The sequence below is a fragment of the Anomaloglossus baeobatrachus genome, chromosome 2, assembly GCF_048569485.1.
Source record: "Anomaloglossus baeobatrachus isolate aAnoBae1 chromosome 2, aAnoBae1.hap1, whole genome shotgun sequence".
NCBI lineage: Eukaryota > Metazoa > Chordata > Amphibia > Anura > Aromobatidae > Anomaloglossus > Anomaloglossus baeobatrachus.
Window position 1 is genome coordinate 645,514,840 of NC_134354.1, and position 25,688 is coordinate 645,540,527.

The following is a 25,688-nucleotide window of genomic DNA, read 5'->3' on the forward strand; positions in this document are numbered from 1 at the left end:
ACAGCAAAAACGTGTGTGCGTGCGACAATATAGCCTGAAAGCGACCCCCAAAAATACACATTTGTGGAGGACTGACGTCCCAGCAGCCATAGGACTGCACGCACTGTGAGCTGCTCTCACTCCAGGACAGCGCTGCCTCCCCCATCATAGTCACAAACGAGCCGCGAGCACAGCCCTACACAGCAGTCAGCGGCGTCTGTAGTAAGCCCCACCCCTTCATGCTCACGTGATCTCTTTGGTCGCTATGATTGGTTACTTGTGGTGGGGCACGCTTTCCTCCAGCGCTCTGTAAGTTCTCAGCTGACGTCATCAAACCGCGACTTCTATGTGTCGGAACTTGTGAACGGCTGATAGCAACAAGAAAAAGACACCAGCAGGTAGAACGGAGAGCGGCGCTGCGGGTGCGGGAGTGACGGGGACTAACCGGCCTCCTCATTGTGTCTTTCAGGTCATCACTGTGCCGCCCGGACATGAGCACGCAGGTAACTCCTATACATCCCCTATATGAGGCTCAGGCGGGACCCTAACACCTGCCGGCTCTATACACCCTAGAAATCATTTCTGAAGCTGCCCTCTAAATAACTGTCCCCACTGCTGCTCCCTGAGACGTCACAGCGACCCCTGACCATGTGGTGACTGCTGTGCTATGTACATAGGGCATTGTCAAAGCAATACTGATCGCCTATAGCGGCTTGTTCGCAGGCAGACACTGCAGACACACCACACTTAATCCACTTTTTTGTAGCTTTTTATGTTTTTTTTTTTTTCTCTTTTAATTTGGGGCCAAATGTTGTGTATTGAAATATGAAACGCTCTGCACACATTGTGGATAATGGTGTTGTCCAGTTACATTATGATGATCTGTCCTATGGATAAGGCATTATTAATGTGACATCGGAGGGAGTCTCGCCCGGCATCCCCCATTGAACAATTCTATCAGCTGGATGAAAAATACACAGGACTGAACAGCAAACGCAGCTCCGGTCAGTGTGTAGTGGCTGCAGAACAGCTCTAATGCCTATATTGTAAAGTCCCGCAGAGCGCAGCATGTCCAGAGAGTTTGCAGAGCGGGGACGTCACTGAAAAGAGAACAGCGCAGGACACGAGAGAGCAGGGGTTGGAGAGAATATTATCACACTACATTTTAAAAGTCCCGTGTAAGTAATACCGTGGAGTCCACAGAGGGCAGTGTGACCTGGGAGTCATCAGAGTGGTGACATTACTGAGAAGAGGAGAACTGCACAAGACACCAGAGAAAACAGTGGAGATAAGGATATTAATGCACTCACATTATATTATAAAAGTCCCGCAGAGCGCAGTGTGACCAGGAAGTCCACAGAGCGGTGACGTCACTAAGTAGAGGAGCACAGTGAGAGTAGGGGTAGGTGAGGATATTGACACACACTACATTGTAAAAGTCATGCAGAGCACAGTGTGACCGGAGAGTCTACATAGCAGTGACGTCACTCAGAAGAGGAGCATGGCACAGGACACCGAAGAGAGCAAGGGTAAGGGAGAATGTCCACTACTAGGACAACCCCTTCTCATTCCTCTTGTTCTCCCCAGAAAAATAAATGAGACTATTCTCACCTACGTTGTGGCCACTTTTCCAGTGATGTCTGAAGCCGCATTTCCAGGGCCCACATGACATTATGACACGCTAGCCCCACAACCAACCAGCTTCCTTATCCTCTCCTTCGGACATTTAAGCAGGAAGTCAGCGCAGCGCTCACATCCTGCTCAAATGTCCAAAAGCAGGGAGACAGACATCGGGCGCTGATTAATCATGGCGCTCGCATGCCATAAAAAAAATGTCACGTGGGCCATGGGAATGCAACTTCAGACATTGCTGGAACCACAGCGACATCAGAAGTTAAAATAGGCTAATTTATTTTTACGGGGGGAACAATGAGGACAAGTAGTGGACATCCCCTTTAATACACTGAGATGACATTGTAAAGTCATGCAGAGCGCAGCGTGATCGGAGAGTGCAGAGAGGTGACGTCACTCAGAAGATAACGGCGCTGGACACCGGAGATGGGAGAGTATATTACACTCACACTACATGATATACACACATTTACTAAATAAAAAACGTAATGGAAGGGCTTCTTTGAACGCAAGTATTTCCCTTCAGACTGACCCTATATCTGCAGGTAAATGACATTTCTGGACATGACGGGTTCCCTAAAAACCATGCATTTAAGGCTAACTTCCCACTATGAGTATTTGTTGAGCTGCATAAAAGCAGCATATTACATTTACAGCAAGGTGAATGGGATTTATAGAAATCTCTGTTCCACTGTACTTGTAAGATGTTTTTTATCTCATGGGAACATGCATCCCTCTCCTCAGTTCCTGGTAGTAATGTGCCGGGAGAGGAGTGTTGTGGGAGCACTGAGGACCTAGGGTATGTAAGTATCACACTGGCACAGTTCCTGACCTCTATCAGGGTTTGATTCAGATTACAATTGGGTCATCTACATCCTGTAGACTGTAAAGGGTGCTTTACACGCTGCGACATCGCTAGCGATAGCACCCGCCCACGTCGCTGTTTCGTCATGGGGGTGATCGCTGCCGTAGCGAACAATATCGCTACGGCAGCGTCACACGCACATACCTGCTTAGCGACGTTGCTGGAGACACCGAACAATCTCTCCTTTTAAGGGGGCGGTTCGTGCGGCGTCACTAAGCGGCCGCACAATAGCAGAGGAGGGGCGGAGATGAGCGACCGGAACATGCCTTCCACCTCCTTCCTTCCTCATTACTGGCGGCCGCAGGTAAGGAGATGTTCGTCGTTCCTGCGGTGTCACACAGCGATGTGTGACGCCGCAGGAACGACGAACAACCAGCGGCATGCACCACCAAAGATATTATGAAAAAGAGCGACGTATCAACGATTTTTGACGTTTTTCCGATCGTTGCTCCTTTTAGTCACACACAATATCGCTAACGACGCCGGATGTGCGTCACGAACACCGTGACCCCGACGATATATCGTTAGCGATACCGTTGTGTGTAAAGTACCCTTAAGTCCACAAGGTCAGGGTCTTCTCCCCTCTGTACCAGTCTGTCATTGTTACTTTGCTCATTGTTTTTTATATCTGTGTATTGTATGTAAACCCTTTTAACGTGTACAGCATTCATTTTTTACCTCACAGTTTTTACAGGTGAAATGTAAAATAAATGTGACTTGACTGTAAACAAAACAAAGTGTGGCCTTAAGGCTCATCTCAAGAACATGACAACTCGATGTAGAACAATGTGCATTTTTCTGATAAGCTTTTCATGATGTCTCATGGACCAGGTCTTTACAGAGTGTACTGTGCTAATAATAGTTGTAGTACATTAGGATTATTAATTTTGTTGTCTTTTATCTTTTACAGTATAGCATCCTTTACAAGCAAGAGCAAGGTAAGCTCATGGTGGAGGAGAAATCTGGACATTGGAGTAGGTTTACTAAGATATCTGCTCCATTGTTCAGACACAGGTCCCCTTGCCTGAACTAGTGGCATGATGAGATTTTATAAACTGTCAGTCCCATGACCCATAGGCCAAAACTTGCTCCTGTAATAATCTGATCTGAAATTTGCATTGCAATGTTATGTCTAGTACATAGCCAAGTATAGCACTGTTTGGCAGAGGGATTTTCTTTCATTCATAGTGTTTAATTCTTAAGATCCTGTCACACACAGAGATACATCTTTGGCAGATCTGTGGTTGCAGTGAAATTGTGGACAATCAGTGCCAGGTTTGTGGCCGTGTACAAATGGAACAATATGTCCATGATTTCACTGCAACCACAGATCTGCCAAAGATTTATCTGTGTGTGTGACTGGGCCTTTAGTGTGTTGCGCCTCTCCCTCAGAGCCCACTCTTGACATTACTGTATTTTACCTCCCACTCATATCTGCAATTGGCATAGAAAGGTGCAATGTCACAGGTTGGTCCAGTGGCCTCTGCTACCATATAATTTCTCGAAAGGTTGTCTTTGTCTGAGACCACAATATTACACTAACAGGACACTTCCTTTCAATCATAAGCTTTTATTTCATCTCATATTATCACATTTTGTCTATTTTATCATTATTATTTTTTGCAGCCCATAATGATGCTATATGGTCTGTTGCATGGGGAAAGAATAAAACTGATGGCGCAGAAACTGTAATTAGTGGTTCCCTGGATGATTTGGTGAAAGTTTGGAAATGGTAAGTTGATTGGATCTATATGCTGCATGGCCAAGCTTGTTCAGGCATAGCCTTATGTCCAAGTTTTGCACATAGGTCTGCAGTCACTCTATTTGAATGCAGACTTGAGAATCCTCACAGTGCGCGCCGTCAGGATACTCTGATGCTGGTAGTGAGGTCGAGCAACATTGTGACCGCAAGAATGCGATAGGCACATTCCCACTAGACATGACTCCGTTCATCTATACTGAGCAAGGCCGAACACATCTAGTTAGAATGTGGCTGGGAGTTTGCATGTTGCCCTCTTATACATGACTGCCCATTTCCCACTCTGGAGAACCCTGACTGTGGGCACACTAGGCTGTGAGGCTTCACAAGTCTGTAGTCATAGATTGATTACAGACTTTTTTTTTTTTTTAAACTCGTTTTATTGAAAGTTAAGTAAAACATTACATTGAAAAATAAATCAGCAAGTTGTACAGTAAGACAGAGTACATGTAAACCTGTTGGTCATCAGGATAATAAAGTATCAACAATCAAATCAGCATCCCATTACTCTCAGCATATCCATAGAACATCGACCTTAGCAAAGGTGTTAGCTCGCGAGGCACATCCAACTCAAGGCAGCGTATCATGAATCACATGTGTCTCCACTTTGCCTACCGGAGCACTACTGGCTGCGATAATACTGATTGTAGGTTATCAGCAAGAGAACCGGGAGATCCGCCAGTCAAGGGCGACCTCATCCATCTACCCCAGATTTTGTCAAATTTAATTGGAGAGCCTCTTGTCTTATAAACAAATTGTTCAGACGGGATTATAGCATTTACCAATGCAATCCAAGAGGCTCTAGTTGGAGGAAGAGTGCTCATCCAATTTAGTATAATGCCCTTCCGGGCCAGAAAAAGAACTTTCTTTAGTAATAGATTCTCATCTTGGGACCAGGAGTGTACATCTACCACCCCAAATAGAAACAGGACTGGGCACATAGCAACAGCTTTTTGAAATATGGCGGAAAGAGTCGTTACAATCTCACTCCAATAGGAGAGAATGACCCGGCAATCCCATATCATGTGCCAGAAATCAGCACCGTCTCTCCCGCATCTCGGACAGCCCATCCCCACCAAATTATTTAGTTTATTCATTTTGTTCAGTCTCTGGGGAGTAATATAACTTTGGTGTATTATATATAATTGGATCAGTCTATTGTTAACAGCAGGGGAGACCAAAGTGTGGGATTCGACAATGTCGTCCCACACTACATCATCAATTTCAGGGATCCTGGCACTCCACCTCTCACGAACAGAAAGAGGATTATTCATGGCCTTGGCCCGAATGAGGGAGGAGTAAAGTTTAGAAATAAGACCACCAGGGCCTTGTGATCTAATAATTCCAATGACTGGGAAGGAAGAGAATCTAACCCCACGGCCAGAGAACTGAGCTCGAAAGGTGTGCCTAATCTGGAGATACTGAAACCCATGAGATTCCGGCAAGTTGAATTCTGTCCGCAGTTGCGCAAAGGGGCGGAGTTCACCATCCCGGACCAGTGATCCCAGGGAGATTATTCCGCGATTCCTCCATTCACCAAACCCCGGCAACCCACAAAAATGTGGAAGGTCCAAGTTATCCCATAAGGGCGTCTCAGTTGGTACATCATAAAATCCAAATACGGCTTTAGCCTCTTTCCAGATCCTGGCCCCCAATTTGTGTATCGGGAGGACATGACCCTCAGGGGCCCTCCTGTGATCCATCAGTAATGGCCAGAGGAGGTCCACACCTGTGAACTCTGCCAGGAGTCCCTCCGGAGAACCCCCAACCCGGGGAAGTGTCCATGGCCCCAAGTATTTCAATTTTCCGGCCAGATAGTAAATATAAAGATCAGGAAGGGCCATACCCCCCATATCCTTGGGTCTTTGTAATTTGGCTAATTGGACCTTTGATCTGGACGAACCCCAGACAAAGGTAATCATTAAAGATTCCAGGGACCGAAAGAAAGAGCGAGGAATCTGTACAAATACATGCTGGGTAATATAGAGACACTTTGGTTGCACAATCATTTTAAGGAGGTTAATCCTTCCCGCCACTGATAGTGGGAGTTGACTCCATCTATCAAATTTCTCCCCAAAGTACGCAAGTAAGGGGGCTATATTTCTCGCTATCATCTCCGCAGGGCTTCCCGCCAGTATAATTCCGAGATATTTGAAATGATCCACCACCGGGACCCTGCATACGTGGTCGTGCACCAGCTCCTCTCTGTTCCGAGACAGAAAGAGAAGGTACGATTTTGACCAGTTTATTGACAGACCGGAGAGCTCCCCAAATCGATCAATCAATTGCACGGCTCTAGGAATGGAGGAATCCGGATCAGATGCAAACAGTAACAAGTCATCTGCGTACAATGATAACCGTTCATCTCCCTTACTTTGTCTCACCCCCCGGTAGACTGGGTCCGCTCGAATGCGCACCGCCAGCGGTTCTATGGCAAGAGCGAACAGGAGAGGGGATAGGGGACATCCTTGTCTGGTTCCCCTCCCCAAAGGGAAAGTTTTCGACACACCACCGCCCACCTGAATATTAGCAGATGGAGCTTTATATATGATCTCTATCCATCTGATAAATTCGTTGCCGAAACCAAATGCCCGCAGCACCTCCAGCAGGTATGGCCATTCTATAGAGTCGAAGGCTTTGGCTGCATCCAGGGAAACCAGAGCCCAATCCTCCTCTAACTTGGTGCCCATCTGTAAGATCACCTGCGCCCTCCTCAGATTATCCGAGGTACTCCTACCCGGGATGAATCCAGACTGATCCTCATGTACTATAGAGGAGACCACTTTATTGAGTCTAGTTGCTAGAATTTTGGTAAGAATTTTGTAATCAGAGTTCAGCAAAGAGATCGGTCTGTACGAGCCACAATCCAATGGGTCCTTATCTGGTTTCAATAGCAGGACAATGGTTGCCTCATAAAAGGAATCAGGCAACCGACCCTTGCGGAACGAGGCTTCAACCGTTTCCAGGAGGGCTGGAGCCAGCTCCCCCCGATATTTGTCAAAGATCTCAATCGGGAGTCCGTCTGGCCCAGACGCATTACCCTTATTGAGGGTCTTTATCGCCTCCACCATCTCTTCCATACTAATGGGCTCATCCAAGGCCGATCTCTGAGCCAAAGTCAACCTGGGAAACTCCAGCTCTCGTAAGTACTCAGCAATCTCCTCCCTTGACACGGTCAGCCTGGACTCATACAGGTTCCTGTAGAAGTCCAAAAATACCTCCAATATACCATTGACGGAAGTAACTGTTCCTCCACGAGGGTCTCTGATTTTGAGGACAGCAGGTGAGCTATTGGATTGACGCACCAGGAACGCCAGTAAACTACTGGATTGGTTCCCTTGCTCAAAATACCTCTGGCTCGTGAAGAATACATGTCTCTTAGCCTTGTCTTGCAGATACAATAGATATTTCCTCCCAGCCTGAAGCCACTGAGATCTGTTTTCCTCAGAGGGGTCCGAGGTGAATCTATGTTCAAGCACTCTATTTTGGGTGGCCAGTTCCTCCTCCTCCCTGGCCGCCTGTTTCTTGATATAGGAAATAGAAGAGTGACAGCATCCCCTCAGATACGCCTTAAGCGCGTCCCAACAAGCCGAGTGATTCTCTTCCACGGAGTTCATTTCCGTGTATGCCCCAAGCTGATCAGGAATCCTGTCATTGGCACCAAAGAGTGACAGCCACCAAGGGTTAATTTTCTTTGACAATTTATGAGATTTACATCCTTCCCATTTAATGCCTACAAATACCGGAGAGTGATCTGATACTGATCTGGGCATATGACAAACCGATTGTATATGGGCACAGACTCTCTCATTTCCACAAATGTAATCAATTCGAGATAATGAGTTTTTCCCTGGAGTATAACATGTATATTCTCTCAGTACTGGGTTAAAAAACCGCCACATATCGTACCATCCCACTTCCTGTAAGAACATACTCAATCTAGTCTGTATCGTGGGGGAGATCGGGACCTGTCGGGTGTTGAATCTGTCCAGTCCCGTGTTATTAATCAAATTGAAGTCCCCCATGCAGAGCACTAAGGCTTGTGGGAATTGTGAGGCAAACTTAGCCGCCTCATATAGAATCGAGATTCCCGTTGCAGGGGGGATGTATATGGCTAAGACCACTATCATAACCCCATCGATGTGAGCCTGGACAAACACATACCTCCCATCAGTATCCTTTAAAATGTTACCCGGGTCCCACCGCAATGCTTTGTGGACCAGTACCGATACTCCCCTAGAATATGATGAATGAACAGAGTGAGCTGACCATTGAACCCAAGGCTTTTGAAGCACTCTAGTGGTATCCAACAATAAATGGGTCTCTTGTAAACATACAATCTGAGCTTTGGATTTTTTGATATGAGCAAATACTGCCGCCCGTTTCCTGGACGTGCCCAGTCCTCTAACATTCCATGTCATCAAGTTTAAAGCCATGGAGAGATGCCCCTTGCTGAATTGCTAGAGAGATATCAAAAACTTAACCTACAGTAGAACTTGGGTAACCGTACCCTTAAATACAAATTGTCGGTTGCGCGCACACAACCGACAAGAACTGGTCCAGTAGTGCGACCAGGAGAGATTTTCCCCAGCAACGACTAGGGTGAACCAACGTGGCTAGATGGTGTACTTGGTACGGGGGTGTCCTCAAACAAGGACTTGAGCTTCTCCTGCAGTCCAATAAATGAATTACCCTGCATCTTAAGCCTCTAATCACGCATAAGTGAAGGGACCAAGAGTAGATGGGAAAGAAGTAAGAGAGAGAAGAAGATAGAGAACTAGAAGAAGAGAAGAAGAAGAGAGAGAGAGAAAGGAGAAAAAAAAAAGGGGAAAGGGGGGAGGAAGAGAGAAGTAAAGAGAAAGAGATAGGGTAGAAGAAAAAGAGAGAAAAGGGGAGAAATTAGCATAGGAGATAAAGCGGGGCAAGAGGAGAAGTATAGAGATATGAGAAGGAGAGAAAGTGGGGGAACTGAGGGAAGGGGGGAAAAAGAACAATGAAAAGGTAGAGGGGCGAGGTGAAAGGGAATGAAGAATAAGCTGATAGAGGGTTAGAGGGGAAGAAGAGGTGGGAGTGTGAAAGAGATAAGGAGGATTGGCAGGTAATCTTAGACTGTAGAGTATTATAACATATGGTAACCTCATAAACTTAATATAGCAGTAATAGAGCAGAATTCAACAATATGAACTGGAGTGCGTTGCCAAATACTGCGAGCCCAAAGTAGAGTTCCAATTTGGATCCACAAAAAAGTATAGGATAAAACAAGATCGCATGAAGGAGTTCAGAGCATCGCAACAGCGGTCTGACCTATGTCCCGTCCGGTATCACCTCGGTCCGGCTCCATCAGCGACGAGTAATCCGGAGCACAGGCTAGGCTAAGCAACGATCCCGGAGAACACAGCAGCCGTCCCATACGAAGGCGCGGCCCCAAGCCACCCGCCTCCGACGAGGGCCAAACCAGGAGGCCGGTTCAATAGGGAACCAATAATGGACACGTCCGGAAACTCTCATGCCTCCGGGAAGGTCACAGGCGCACCTGCGCCTCTGGATAAGATCATTAGCTTCTCAACCAACAGGGATCATAGGTTCAAGACGCGAACGCAATTGCGGTCCCGCTCCACTCGCATGCCAGGAGGGATAAAACAAACAGGAATCTTTCGCGCCTTCAGAATCGAGGGACGCCGAGTATCTACGTAGGATGATCCTGAAGCGATCTCAACAGTCATTTCAAACACAACGTCCCAAGGATTGGAGTCGCATCACCGACCTTGCTCCGAAGAGGATGAAATAAGTGAATCAGAACCGCGACGCCATCACAACCGCGACCCATCAGGCAGCGCCCGCGACCGCGACGCATCAGCGCTTCCTCTTCAATGTATTGATCCAGTCATCCGCTTCCGCAGGAGAAGTGAAAAACAGGGATCGCTCCTGATGAACCACTCTGAGACGGGCTGGGAAGATCATGGAGTAAGCAATATGATGCTCTCTGAGGCGTTTTTTCACCTGGATGAAGGATGCCCTCGTTTTCTGGAGCGACGCAGAGAAATCAGGGAAGATCAATATGGTGGCGTTGTTGTGTAAAATCGGGCCCTTGCGCCGCGCCGCACCAAGGATCGCATCTCTATCTCTGCTGCTCAAAAGTCGGGCCAGGAGAGGTCTAGGCTGCGCTCCCGGAGGGGGAGGTCTGGCCGGTACCCGATGAGCTCTTTCTATAGCGAATGCCGCCGACAGCGTCGCATCAGGGAAAGTTTCGGAGAGCCACTTTTCCATGAACTTACATGGGTCGCTCCCTTCTGCCCTCTCCGGCATCCCCAGAATTCTCAAATTATTGCGACGCAGGCGATTTTCCAGATCATCAGCCCTCTGCGCCCAGTTATTTGCCGCGCTTTCCAGAGAGGACAGTCTGCCTGGCGTCGCTCTTGCGTCGTCTTCCAGCGTGGAGATCCGCTGCTCGGTCTCCTTTACCCGCTCTCTCAGGTTTTGCAAGTCCAGCCGGAGGAGACCCACATCAATCTTAACCTCCTCGATCCTGCCCGTCAGAGACACTTTGGAATCCTGGATCGCTGCAAGTAACTGCGACGTAACCTGCTGTAAGGTTAGCTCCTGCGATTCCTTGGATCCGGCCTCCATGCTCTCCTCCGCCTCACTGGATTCCCGCTCCTCCTGCTTGCCGGCGCCATCTTGCTGGGAGTCCCGAGCAAACTTCTTCAGCTTCTCAGCCGCCGCTGCGCTGCGACCTCTGCTCATGGTACCGATCCGAATGCTCACCGCACCACAGGTAATCCGGAGGTGTATTTAGGCACCAATTTCGGCAGGATTAATAGTATATATCAGCGTTGGACTGCGGAGCTGCTCTCAGATGCGACCGCTCATGCTGCCTGCTGGCCACGCCCCACTTGATTACAGACTTTAGTGCCAAGCCTGGATAACCTTTTAAAATGGCAACTACACTCTTTTCAGAAGTTAATAGTAATAGTGAACACTGGAAACTCAAACTGCCAATATCTGTTAAGAAAAAAAGGTCTACAATGCTCAAAGACAGAACAGGCACAGGAAAAAAAAAAATAGCACTATATGTGTATTATTTGCAGTATGCCACTGCATGTTCATGTGTAATTTTACCCATAGACCATTGTCTGTTTACTGCCAGTTAACACCTGTCAATAGACTTGAGTTTTATATGTAACGGCATTCAGCTCAATCTTGAGTTATGGCGTCATAATGGATGAACGGTTTGTAGCTAGATCGATCCTGTGCAAGCCTGGATAGGTCCACTAGGGTCTTCTCCTCCGTTATCTTGATAGAATCGGGCCATTGGGTTGCTGGTCTTCCACTTTGCCTTGTTCCTTCTATTCTTCCAACCATGATGTCAGTGACTGCTCTCTTTATATGATGTGTCCAAAGTAGGCAAGTCATGGCTTGGTAGTGCTTGATTTGTTTGTTCTTTTTGCCATCCATGGTATTGATAACATCTTCTCCAGCACCACATTTCAGAGGTGTCGATTCTTCTGTGTTGTTTCTTTGTCGTCAAGTGTTTGCATTCATTATATATATATATATATATATATATATATATATATATATATATATATATATATATATATATATATATATATATATATATATATACTTGACTTTTTATTGACAGTGTAGCCAAACCCCATAGAGGACTTTGGTGACGGGAATATTAGGTATGTTGTTTTCTTCTGCAGGTCTGATGAACACCTAGAATTACAATGGACACTCGAAGGCCACCAGCTAGGAGTGGTTTCTGTGGATGTGAGTCCTGATGGAAACATTGCAGCCTCTAGTTCCTTAGATGCTCATATCCGACTGTGGGACTTAGAGTCTGGCAAGCAGATCCGTTCCATCGATGCTGGACCAGGTATGAATAAACCATTTTGCTCACTGGCCTTTTATTTATGAGTGTTTTTAGTCTGTTAGAAGATTAGTTTCCATTCCATGCCCGGATGTAATGTCTAACTTCTGTATGTCCCTCCAGTGGACGCCTGGTCTGTTGCCTTTTCATCGGACTCTCAGCATTTGGCTACTGGAAGTCATTTAGGAAAAGTTAATATCTTTGGCGTAGAGACTGGAAAAAAGGAATATTCTCTGGACACCAGAGGCAAATTTATCCTTAGTATTGCTTATGTAAGTGTTTTTTTTTGTTTTTGTTTTTTCTTTCTTTAATAGAGCTAAACATAGATTGTCTGTTGAGTTGTTTGCCTTTTTATACTTTTTCTTTTTTTCTTGAATCACTACAGAGCCCGGACGGAAAGTATTTGGCTAGTGGTGCCATAGATGGCATTATCAATATCTTTGACATCGCCACTGGGAAACTTCTCCACACGTTGGAAGGTAACTTGTGCTCTTAGCAATTTAAAAAATAATAATTTATTCATTTATATAGCGCTGTTAATTCCACAGCACTTTACATATATTGGCAACAATGTAAGTAATTTAAATGAGACATGTTAAACCTAAAAATTAAAAAAAAAAAAAAAATCTCTCGTAATTTTCCACTTTCCTAACTGCTCCCCTAATTGCGATATCTCTTAAACCTATCTTATCTCACACTGTTGTTTTAAAAAAAAAAACACAGAAAAACCTTCTGTCCCAGCTGAGTTTACCAGGAATATTGGTAAACAGTGCTAAAGATCAATGTTTCTTCTTCAGCACTTTCAATGCTGCTATGGAGCACTGAAGTCCTACTAACATTACAAGCTCTGCCTTTATTGCTTGGGTCAGAGATTGTTATATTTCTTTATATAGCTTGCTATCTATTGCGCCATTAATTCCACGGCACTTTACGATAGTATACAAACTTATAATACATTTAGTGAGGTGTACACCACTAAAATAAATAAATCTTTATTTTTATATAGCGCTAACATATTCCGCAGCGCTTTACATACATCAGGAACACTGTCCCCATTGGGGCTCACAATCTAAATTCCCTATCTGTATGTCTTTGGAGTATGGGAGAAAACCGGAGACCCCGGAGGAAACCCACGCAAACACGGGGAGAACATACAAACTCCTTGCAGATATTGTCCTTGGTGGGATTCGAACCCAGGACCCCAGCGCTGCAAGACTGCAGTGCTAACCACTGAGCCACCGTGCTGCCCCGCTAAGGCCCGCTTCGCACATCCGGCAATTTGCCGGATCCGGCACACTCCAGTACAGTATAATACAGTACAATGGCATTGCGGCAACCTCCGGTCACATGCTGTCATGTGACCGGAGCATGTGATCAGAGCTTGCCGCAATGTCATTGTACAGTATTAACACTGTACTGGAGAGTGCCGGATCCGGCGAAATCCCGGATGTGTGAAACTGCCCTAATCCGACCTCCCTGAGGAGAGGTGAAGAGCACCAATGATCGTAAAATAGGCTCAGCTCTCAGCTAAATATGTAAAGTCAAGAAATAATCTGGCTCACCTGTTGGGAGGAGTACACAGAACCAAAATCCAATGCAATATAGAAAGTCCAATAGCAGATGTCCAGCACATCCATAGAAAATTCAGTAATGTTTATTCGTCCAGTATTAAAATATGTGGCAATAAAAGTAATAGGATGTTAAAATGCTCACATGCCACTAAATTCCCTTTAAAAAACCAAATGGTTTACTCGTTTTCAAGGCACATGCCTCTTATGTGCCTTGAAATGCATAAATATAATTTTTTAGGGACTTTACTGGCATTTGAGCACTTGGACATCCCATCACTTTTATTGCCACATATTTTAATACTGGATGAATAAAGATTATTGAATATTCTTTGCATGTTCTGGACTTCGGCTTTTGGACTTTCTCAGTTGAATATACCTGGCCATTCTCTTAAGGAGTTTTAGGATAGTCTCTAGACCGGAATCCTCAACAATCAACACAGCCGACATGTCAGACATTTTCTGAAGATACAGAAATGCTTTTTCTAGAACTCTTGCCAGCTTAGATTAGTCTCAATCATCTGTTACCTTTGCAAAATGTAGTTTCTCTGACGCCTCATTGGGGGACACAGGATCATGGGTGTTATGCTGCCTATCCATAGGAGGACACTAAGTAGATGCAAAAGCATAGCTCCTCCTCTGCAGTATACACCCCCTGGCCGGGCCAGGCAACCTCAGTTTTAGCTTAGTGTCTGTAGGAGGCACATCCTTTCAAGGTTTTGTTATTTTTTGAGGGCGACGGTTTCCCTTTGGGACCGATCTCCCAATACCATCAACGGGCGGGAACGCGGAGTGTCGTCTCCACGTACCCCCTCCTGCGACGCTGGATCCTGGGCTGCTTTTTACTGGACGACGGGTCCCACAGACACCGATTTTCCAGAGCCCAGGGCAGAGGCACAATTCCTCAGCCCCTCTTTGAAGGCTCTGAGTTGAACATGGCACCTGTGTGGCCGGACACAGCAAGCTGACTCTGCTATTTCCACTGCCTGGACTGAGGAAGCGTTAAGGTGAGATCCCCCCCTGACTGGTTTCCCAGACAAAGGGAGAAAAGACAGTGCAGGGAAGGCTCCCAGGACTACTGAATTCACAGTATTTTATTATGAGAAAGTCCCTTGCTGATTGCAAGGAGGAGAGCCCCAGGGAACCTGAACACACAGTGTTAATTTTTCTCTAGCTGCGTGCTGGCTGGAGGAGGGGGGAAGTCCCTCGCTGTTTGCAGAAAATCCTGCACAGATAATTTACCGGTGGCGGGGGGGAGGGCCCAGAGCTCAGGAACTCACACTGTTTATTTTCTCTGCTTATTTGCTCTAGCTGCGTGCTCTGATTGCAGGAAAACCGGCAGAGATAATCCACCAAGCTGTGTGCTGACTGGAGCGAGGGGGAGAAAAACTGTCACAGAAGCTCCCTTCCCGCCGTTTTTTGCTACCGACAGCAAGGGGGCACACTGACTTCTTGGCGCTCTTTTAGCGCTAAGCCCCGCCCCCGCGGGCCGCGATAAGCCCCGCCCCCCAGGAAAGCGTGCGAAGTTCTCCACAGAGCTTACTCCTTCCTGAGGACGCAGGGCCATCGGCTGATTCTGGTGAGGTACTTGCTTCACTTGTAGCTCTGCTGAACATTGCTCCCCCTCCTGGCATACTCCTATTAGGAACATGCAGAATTCTAAGGGTACTAAGAGATTATTCAGCCTGCACTGCTTGCCACGCTGAGCTACCACGTAAACACACCTCTTCTCTCTGTGAGTCCTGTGCCCCTATAGCCCCGCAAGACCCCCTCACCACCACCGCCGCAACAGTCAGCCCAGAGCCTAGGGCTCCCAGCCCACCTGAATGGGCACAGTTTCTGTCCCAATCCATGGAAAAACTCACAGAACCTGGTTCTGGCTATACAATGTCGTCCTCCACACCCTTCTGGGCCCCTGGACGGAACGCAGCCTGAGGATACCCCTATGGAGGATCCTTCTGAGGTAATCCGGGCACATGCTTCACCGGTTGCAGGGATCAGGAAAAGAGCACACGGCCGGGTGTCTCCAGCACTCTCTCATGGCCCCCATGACTCTCCCTCGGGAGCACACAGGGCAGGCTCTCCCACACGTTCCATGGCTTCTGAAGAGTTGGAGGAGGGAGAATGCTGTTTGTACCAGGAGGATTCCTTAGTTTCATCCTCTCCAGATGATCAAACTGCAATAGACTCCCTTATAGCAGCAGTCAACCAAACTCTGCATGTGGAAGATCCCCCATCCACTACCACTGACCATGCGGTCTCCTTTTAAGAAGGCAAGGAAACCCCAAAAGGTTTTCGCTGATAACCCAGAGTTTCAGGTTATCCTCACAAAGCAAAGAGAGAAGCCTGACAGGCGCTTCGGTAACCGAAAACTCATGGAGTCCCGGTACCCTTTTGCCTCACCTGCCCCTAAGGGCTGGGCCGATTCGCCCTCTGTCTACCCCCCCCTCCCCCCCGGTCTCCCGCCTTGCCACAAAGACGCTCCTGTCTTTACCCGATGGTTCCTCCATCAAGGACCCGACAGACAAGTGGAGCACCTTGCCCGCTCTGTTTTTGAGGCTGCGGGTTCCTCCCTCTCGCCCTCCTTTGCCTCTGTGTGGGTCGCAAAGGCGATCTCGGTCTGGGCAGAATCCCTTAACACTTCGCTTGAGGAATCCCAGTTCACTCATACCTTCACAGAGGTAACGGCTCAAATTGCCGCTGCGGCGGAGTACCTCATGTAGGCCTCCATGGACGCTGCTACCTGCGCAGCGTTTGCCACCTCACATACCATAGCCATCCACAGTGCTCTCTGGCTCCGACAATGGCGAGCGGACTCTGCCTCCAAGAAGTCTCTCACGGGCCTTCCCTTTTTTCCATACTGCTTATTTGGCGAACGTCTGGACAAGCTCATTTCTGACGCCACGGGAGGAAAGAGTAACTCCCTCCCCCAGCTGAAGTCTAGGACGACCTTCACCAGACGTCCACAGTCCTCGTTCCGCTCCTTTGAAACTCATTGGTTGGTCGACATCCCGTGCTGTCCCCGCCATCAGCCGCAGACTACGCAGGGACCGACCTTCTCAGCTTTCCCTGAAACCCACTTCGTCATGGCAGCCTAGACCGAAATAGTCCAGGACTAGGAAGACTCGTCCACGACGTTTCTCCCCCCTCATGACTCCTTCGGCGCCCCGGAAGACACACTCATTGTAGGACGTCGACTGCAGCTCTTTGAACACATCTGGGCTGCCGCTTCAGATAACAAATGGGTGCGAGACCTTGGGTCTTCCGGTTACCAGGACCCGACCCCCCCAAGTCGGTTCTTTCTCTCAAACCCCGCAAAGACTCAAACGACGCAAAGCTTTTTTCTCAGCAATCCACTCGCTCCAAACAGCAGGAGTGATAATACCTGTCCCGGATGACGAGAAGTTCAGGGGGTTTTATTCCAACCTCTTTGTGGCCCCCAAAAAGGATGGGTCAGTTCGACCCATCCTGGACCTCAAACACCTGACAAACATGTGCACGTACGGAGATTCAGAATGGAGTCCCTAAGGTCCATTATTGCATCCATGGTTGAAGGGGAATTCCTCGCCTTAGACATCAAGGACACGTACCTGCACATACCCATCGCCCCAGATCACCAAAAGTTCCTCCTCTTCGCAGTTCAGGACTCCCACTTTCAATTCGTAGCTCTACCCTTCGGCCTTGCCACTGCACCAAGGGTCTTCACCAAAGTCATGGCGTCCTTCACGCCAGGGGAGTAGTCGTTCTCCCTTACTTGAACGACCTCCTCATCAAGGCCCCCTCCTTCCGCAACTGCTCAACCAGCGTACAGATCACTGTGGACACCCTATCCCGCTTAGGGTGGCTAATGAATCTAGACAAATCATCCCCGATCCATCACCTTCTTTGGCATGTCCCTGGACACCCGTCGGGGCTTGATCCTTCTCCCTCAGGACAAGGCAATCGCTCTTCAACGAGCGGTACGCTGCCTTCTACGCCCTCCGTCTCGCTCCATTCGATTCAGCATGAAAGTGCTCGGCAGGATGGTGGCGGCTATGGAAGCAGTACCCTTTGCTCAACTGCACCTCCGCCCACTGCAGCTAGCCCTTCTAGCGGCCTGGGACAAGAGCCCCTTCTCCCTGGACAGACATCTTCACCTGATGCCTTCAGTCAGGTATGCACTCCGCTGGTGGCTTCGGTCCTCATCCCTATCGAAGGGGAGATCTTTTCTCCCAGTGAACTGGCTGGTCCTGACCACGGACGCCAGCCTCCTAGGCTGGGGAGCAGTGTACCGGCACCACACTGCTCAAGGACGTTGGACGCCCCAGGAGTCTTCCCTACCCATAAACATCCTGGAAATCTGCACGATCTTCCTCGCGCTCAGGGCGTTCTGCCCTCTGCTAACGGGTCATCAGATTCGAGTCCAATCGGACAATGCGACAGCTGTAGCCTATATCAATCGGCAGGGGGACACCTGCAGCAAGGCAGCTTATCTCGATGCCCACAGGATCCTCAGCTGGGCCGAATCGACAGGGTCAGTGATATCAGCGGTACACATACCGGGAGTAGAGAACTGGGCAGACTTCTAAGTCGCCAAGGCCTGGCCGCCGGAGAGTGGTCTGTCCACCCAGAAGTGTTCCTACACATCTGCACTCGCTGGGGTACACCAGACGTGGATCTAATGGCCTCAAGGTTGAACGCAAAGGTACCCGCGTTCATAGCCAGGTCACGCGATCCGCAGTCCATCGGCGCGGATGCTCTAGTCTGCTCCTGGCAAAACTGCCGCCTGCCTTACATATTTCCACCTCTACCTCTGCTGCCGCGGGTAATCAGGAAAATCAAGGCAGAGGGAGTCTCGGTGATACTGATAGCACCGGACTGGCCCAGGCGCGCCTGGTACGCCAAATTAGTACAAATGCTCGTAGACGTACCGTGGCGCCTTCCAGACTTGCTGACCCAGGGGCCCATTTCCCATCAGAACTCCAGAACCCTGAAGCTGACGGCATGGCCATGGAGACCTGGGTATTAACAAGAGCAGGATTCTCCCCCGCGGTTATCTCAACCATGATCAGCGCCCGAAAACCTGCTTCATCCTGCATTTACCACCGTACATGGAAAATCTTCCTTTCATGGTGCAGGGAAACTAACGTCCAGCCTCTGCCTCTGGCCATCCCCAGAATTCTCGATTTTCTGCAGGTTGTCTCTCAGTTCCCTTAAAGGGCAGGTCTCAGCGCTCTCAATCTTATTCTACCAATGCCGCCTGGCTCAAAAAACTCAGGTCAAGACCTTCCTCCAGGGCGTTTTCCCATCTAGTTCCCCCGTACAAATGGCCGCTGGACCCATGGGACCTCAATCTCGTTCTGGACGGTCTCCAGAGGTCCCCCTTTGAACCTCTCAAGGAATCCTCCCTTGCTTTTCTGTCCTGGAAGGTAACGTTCCTGGTAGCAATTACGTCCATCAGACGGGTTTCAGAGCTAGCAGCACTCTCTTGCCGCGAGTTTTTTTCTGATTTTTTTCACCAGGACAAGGTGGTTCTGCGCCCCCTCCCGGATTTTCTTCCAAAGGTTCCTACCCCGTTTCATTTGAACGAGGACATTGTTCTGCCTTCCTTTTGTCCACACCCAGTTCATAGGGTGGAAAGGTCTCTGCATTCGTTAGACCTCATCAGAGCTCTCAGATATTACATATCCAGGACAGCCCCCTTTAGGAAAATGGACTCTTTGCTCGTCATTGCTGGGGGGCCTAAGAAGGGACAGGCAGCTTCAAAGGCGACTCTGGCTCGCTGGATTCGCTCTGCGATCCAGGAAGTCTACCGCTTGCAACTCAAGCCCATTCCTAGTGGGCTGCAGGCTCATTCCACGCGAGCAGTTGGCGCTTCGTGGGCCATTCGGCATCAGGCTTCAGTGGAACAGGTGTGTAAGGCTGCGACCTGGTGTAGCCTACATACGTTTTCAAAGCATTAGAGTCCATACCCAGGTTTTCAGCTGAGGCAAATCTGGGTAGGACAATTCTGCAAACGGCAGTAGAGCACCTTCTCTCAGTAGGTGCTCCAGGCTGTCTGGGACTGATTCCTAGTCCTTGGGTTGCGTTGTCTTGGTTTTTTTTTTCCCACCCATGGACTGTTTTAGGACATCCCATGGTCCTGTGTCCCCCAATGAGGCGTCAGAGAAAAACGGATTTTTGTGTACTCACCGTAAAATCGTTTTCTCTTAGCCATCATTGGGGGACACAGCACACACCCTGTTGCCCTGTTGGGCCTTGGTTCTCTCAGTACCTTATTTGGTTATGACTCTCCTTTTTTTTTTTTTTTTTTTCTCATGTTCCTCTGTTGAGAAGTTTTTACTGGCTTTTTCTCCTACTGCTTGTGTACTAAAACTGAGGTTGCCTGGCCCGGCCAGGGGGTGTATACTGCAGAGGAGGAGCTATGCTTTTGCATCTACTTAGTGTCCTCCTATGGATGGGCAGCATAACACCCATGGTCCTGTGTCCCCCAATGATGGCTAAGGCCGGTTTCACACATCCGGCTTTTCGCCGGTTTGCCGGATCCGGCGCTCTCCCGTACAGACAATACAGTACAGTGACAGCGCTGTAACTTCCGGGTCACATGCGCCGGTCACATGACAGCACGTGACCGGCGCTTGTTGCGCTGTCACTGTACTGTAGTCACTGTATGGGAGAGCGCCGGATCCGGCAAACCGGCAAAAAGCCGGATGTGTGAAACCGGCCTAAGAGAAAACGATTTTACGGTGTGTACACAAATCCGTTTTTTGCGCCTGTTTACAGGTACCACATATCTAAAGGACAAATACTATAGGTGCTTTGTTGGCCACAGAAATACCCAAATTGCTTGTTTGGCAGAGGTCCGCTCTCCGAATTAAACTTCCCTGTGGGCCCAGATGGAGAACGACCTGCAGCTCTTATATGAAGCACCCATCCCCTTCATCAACATTTATATTATCTTCTCTTATTGCCCATTGTTCTCTCATCCTCTGAAGAAATTACAGGAAAACTCATCCCCCAGGATACCTTTTTAAAAGCTTTCAAAGCAGCCCCCTCCCCAGCCCTTTTATTTGGTGGATCAGGCAAAATGTAATCATGTTTGACCACTTCGTTCTTTTTTCAATGCTATTGCAACGTGGCCATTTTTCCCCCACTACAGCTATGGTAAGGCCAGATGCACACATCCGTGTCTCGTGGTCCGAGCATGAATTGCAATTCACAGAACGGCTGCAAGTCTCGTGACCTCAACTGCATCATTCATGGATGTTTGTGGCTGTCAGGTTTGAGTAGGATACCCAAGGCTGGCCCATACAAAACAGACTGCGAACCACAGATATCTGAATCCAGCCTATCGCCGACATATTCCTCTTCTGTTCTACTACCTCGAGAGATTGAGGTCCCTAAACACAAATTTTAATATGCCATAACGGCTCATTACTATGCACAGGAACTAATTTGGATTATTTTTGGCAGTAATTTAATACATGCAAACTACCAAATGGAATATTAGGTTATAATTTATCTCTATCCATCATCTGAATATATAGGCATCGATGAGCCCTGGTCTTTAAATCAAAATCCTGACAATCATTTTTTTCCCCGATGATAAATCTGTGTGTTTTATATAGTTTTCACTGTAAAAAAAATGTACATGGGATTACCTTACAGTATCTGTATTTTTATTTTTTCCCCATCAGGACATGCCATGCCTATCCGATCACTAACTTTCTCTCCGGATTCTCAGCTTCTAGTCACGGGCTCTGATGATGGATATATCAAGATCTATGATGTGTGAGTAACTGTTTTCTTTATATTTTATCGCTATTCCATTTGTTTGTGTCCACATCATTATAGTCATCGTTGCAGTCTCTGTGAAGCTTTCGTATGGTGCTTTAACCCCTTCAGCCCCCGGGCACTTTCCGTTTTTGCGTTTTTGTTTTTTGCTCCTTTTCTTCCAAGAGCCGTAACTTTTTTATTATTCCGTCAATCTTGTCATATGAGGGCTTGTTTTTTGCGGGACGAGTTGTACTTTTAAATGAAATCATAAGTTTTACCATATAGTGTACTGGAAAACGGCAAAAAAATTCCAAGTGCGGAAAAATTGCAAAAAAAGTGGGATCGTACAATAGTTTTTGGGATATTTTATTCACGGTGTTCACTATATGGTAAAACTGATGTCTGGGTGTGATGCCTCAGGTCGGTGCGAGTTTGTAGACACCAAACATGTATAGGTTTACTTGTATCTAAGGGGTTAAAAAAAATTCACAAGTTTGTCCAATAAAAGTGGCGCACGTTTTGCGCCATTTTCCGAAACACGTAGAGTTCTTATTTTTTGGGATCTATGGCTCAGTGATGGCTTATTTTTTGCGTCTCGAGCTGACGTTTATAATGGTACCATTTTTGCGCAGATGCTACGTTTTGATCGCCTGTTATTGCATTTTGCGCAAAACTTGCGGCGACCAAAAAACGTAATTTTGGCGTTTGGAATTTTTTTGCCACTACGCCGTTTACCAATCAGAATAATTGATTTTATATTTTGATAGATCGGGCATTTCTGAACGCGGCGATACCAAATATGTGTATATTTATTTATTTTTTAACCCTTTAATTTTCAATGGGGGGAAAGGGGGGTGATTTGAACTTTTAGGTTTTTTGTTTTTTTTTTTTTATTTTTTAAAACTTTTTTTTTTACTTTTTTTTTTTATTTTACTAGTCCCCCTAGGGGGCTATAGCAATCAGCAATCCGATCGCTGATCGCTATCTGCTGATCACAGCAATACCGCTGTAATCAGCAGATTCACTCACTTTGCTTTTCCCTCTGCTCTCGGCCGAGGGAAAATGAAAGTGAAAGATCATAGCAGCAGGCGTCATCACATGACCCTGTGCTACGATGGCAACCACCGATAGTCACGTGATAACACACGTGACTTCCGGTGGGGGCGGCGGTAAGTAACAAACATGGCCGCGCGCATTTAAATCTTGCTGCCAGACTTTGGCAGCAAGATTTAAGGGGTTAATGGCCGCGGGTGGAAGCGATTCCACCCGCGGCTAGCAGGCACACATGTCAGCTGTTGAAAACAGCTGATATGTGTGCCGATCCACGCCGCCTGCCCGCGGCAGGGGGCGGGGCTTAACGGGACACGATCTATGACGGATAGATCCGTCCAAGGTCGTGAAGGGGTTAAAGAATACATGATGAAATTGCATAACTAACAATTCCCTTATCTGAAAGCTAGATATCGTTTTCAGCTGATATAATGTCCTAGGTTGTATACATTGAATTTAAACGACTTATAGGAAATCTGTCATCCGGTTTTTGCTATGTAATCTGAGAGCAGCATACTGTAGGGACTGAGAGCCTCATCCCAGGGATATATGACTTGCTGGACTGCTTGGTGCAGTTTTGATAGAATCCATGTTTTCTCTGCTGTAAATGTAGCAGTGGTCTGAATGTGGAGCTCTGTATACCCCGACGCACACCCCTGATTCCAGCTTCCTGTGTACACTGTGCATTGTCAGCAAGATACCAATCAGCAGTGGGGGTGGGTTATCCAGAGTAACTGGACTGTCTTCTTTGTGACACCTAGTCCTGTAGTGATACTCTCCTGCTGATAAAACACTAATTGTATTAAAACTACAGTAAACTGCTGATCAATCAGGCTCCCTACCGTATATTATGCTGGTCTCAGAATAAATAGCAAAAAGCTGCTGACAGATTTCCTTCAATAGGTTGGAGTAGTGGGTAAGACAAAAGACATGTATGTAAGCCGATGCATTATATCTGTATTTCTTGTGTTAGGCAACACGCCAGTTTGGCTGGAACGCTCAGTGGACACGGCTCCTGGGTGCTGAATGTGGCTTTCTCTCCTGATGACGCTCACTTTGTCTCTAGGTAGGAAGCATTGGTGAGATGTCGCTCTGTATACAGCACATATCTGTAAGAGGTCTGTGGCTAATAGGAAATATTTATACATTTATCATCTCTCTTTAGCTCCTCTGATAAAAGTGTAAAGGTCTGGGATGTTGCCAGCAGAACATGTGTATATACTTTCTTTGACCACCAAGAACAGGTAACACAAAGATCTTTTTGTTTTCATACTACTCCAAACTGCATTCATTAGGCCTGATTCATCAAGACCCACTTTGCTCACGCCGGTCTTTGAGAAGGTATGCTGGAATCAGAAGTTCCTGATTCATGAAGAGGTGTAAGGTTGATAACCCGATGCAGCCACTGTCCTTATCCCATGGCTGAATGTGCCAAACGGAACCAGGTGGCAACTATCTATAGAATAAATGTACTTTTGTCTGGACGTCGTTCCACAGACAGAGATCCTGGCTTACGGTGGATGGCAATCTTCTTTTAGGTAATGTAAGAAACACAACGTGTTTCATCTCACAGGGGCCGATCGATCATCACATTGTGTATAGACAGCCTCTTAACACTCCTGTCACATGGTGTTCAGCTCTAAACTCACCTTGTGTCTTGGTACCTTCTCACCTTGCAGAGTCTGACACGCCACCTGGTGCTTTTGAGTTGCTCACCACAGAACCAGGCATTGACATATTTGCTTCCTAGTGATTGGTCCAGCAGGAGTTAATTTCCGCTGACCTGTGACTTGCTGCTAGGGTCATGAGTTACTGGAGACCTATCACGGTTGCCTCTGCCTTTTAAAAGGGTGGAATCTGCTCCTCCATGCCGATAATAGCTTTTGCAATTCTGGTCCATGTCCATGGTGATCCAGCTTCTGGTGACCTGCAGAAATATTCTTGTTTGATTTTCTCTTTCCTCCTGAGCACGTTTTGTCTATACCTCCTGTGAGTATCTGCTGTGAATTTGGGTTTGGGTTTCCTCCACTGTCTGTGTGGGATTTACCACTCTAGTTGTGGCCCTCTCCTGGTTTGGAGGTGAGGAGATATTAGACCTAGGGCTGATCAGGAGACGGAGCTAGGCTGGTGGTCCAGACCTCTCCACCTTCAGAAGTACATCTATGATTAGGGACAGTTGGGGCCTCCTGGCCTGAGGGCTAGTTTAGGAGCCACTCTTCCCAGTTACTACGTTACCCTCGTGACAACTCCCTTGACAGATGATGTTGGGCGATATAAGGATTGGGCAATTTAAATTAAAATCCTAGTACTTCTGTTCTCCTTTCTTGCGGGAGATAAGCTGTTCTTGGTGATGTGTGGTATCTGCTTTTTATACGGTAACTCCATTGAAAGGACATGACTGCTCAACCATGTGACTGTTGATCTGTATGGAGGAGTCTGGAGAGATGCCTGGCAGATAATTAAAGTGTAACAGTCAATTTTTAGTTCATAAATCAATAATACACATTAAGATAAGTAACTTTGTAAATTATCAGAGAAATTTGCTTCTTTCTCTCCCAGAATTGATTAGGCATTATCAAACTTCTCAATTCTGAGGTAAAATCTGTAATCAGTGAAGTTTCCCATTATGAGAGATAGGAGATGCTGTAAACACGAGTGCGAGCAGGTACTGATAATTGTGTGTGTGTATAGAAGACAGGAATAGTTGTCCATAGCAATCACTTACTAGTCTGTTTGCTACAGACCAATGATTTTTGCACAAGTGCATTGTACTAATTTACCACACATGACTCTTTCTCCTTAGGTTTGGGGTGTACAGTATAACAGAAATGGATCGAAAATTGTCTCTGCTGGCGATGACCAGGAAATTCATATTTATGACTGTCCTATATAAGACACCTGATCTTTCCCTCGTGGGGAGAAGGATCCGGCAGAGGTTCATCATTCCAGCTTGTCTGATCCTAATATAAACGATCATCTGACCATCAATATCCGGACCTGTGTGTGCTCCTATAAAGAGGAAGCTTATTTATATGGATGAAATATGACCCTGCATTACCTGGACTGACCAGTAGCAGTTTTGGAAATAACTGTTTAATTTTTTTATATTGATTTTTCCCATTTTTGGCGGTGCAAATATGATAAAAAAAATTTTAACGTGTCACTTTTTAATAGTGTTTCCTTTTTCTAATCTGCAGGTTACTA

General features: G+C 47.1%; 1 protein-coding gene across 1 annotated transcript; it reads left to right on the forward strand.

Moving 5' to 3' along the window:
- Positions 1 to 276: 276 nt before the first annotated feature.
- SKIC8 (SKI8 subunit of superkiller complex) lies at positions 277 to 25,655 on the forward strand. Its single transcript, XM_075334416.1, has 11 exons — positions 277 to 377; positions 449 to 482; positions 3,387 to 3,414; positions 4,103 to 4,208; positions 11,945 to 12,117; positions 12,235 to 12,383; positions 12,497 to 12,590; positions 21,356 to 21,449; positions 23,458 to 23,550; positions 23,650 to 23,728; positions 25,288 to 25,655. The coding sequence occupies exons 2-11, from the start codon at positions 471 to 473 to the stop codon at positions 25,375 to 25,377; spliced, it is 918 nt and encodes a 305-aa protein (XP_075190531.1). The 5' UTR covers positions 277 to 377; positions 449 to 470; the 3' UTR covers positions 25,378 to 25,655.
- Positions 25,656 to 25,688: the final 33 nt, after the last annotated feature.

Coding starts and splice junctions, on each gene's coding strand:
- SKIC8 (XM_075334416.1), top strand. Junction 12,384..12,496: donor TTATCCTTAGTATTGCTTAT/GTAAGTGTTTTT, acceptor GAATCACTACAG/AGCCCGGACGGAAAGTATTT. Junction 23,729..25,287: donor TCTTTGACCACCAAGAACAG/GTAACACAAAGA, acceptor CTTTCTCCTTAG/GTTTGGGGTGTACAGTATAA.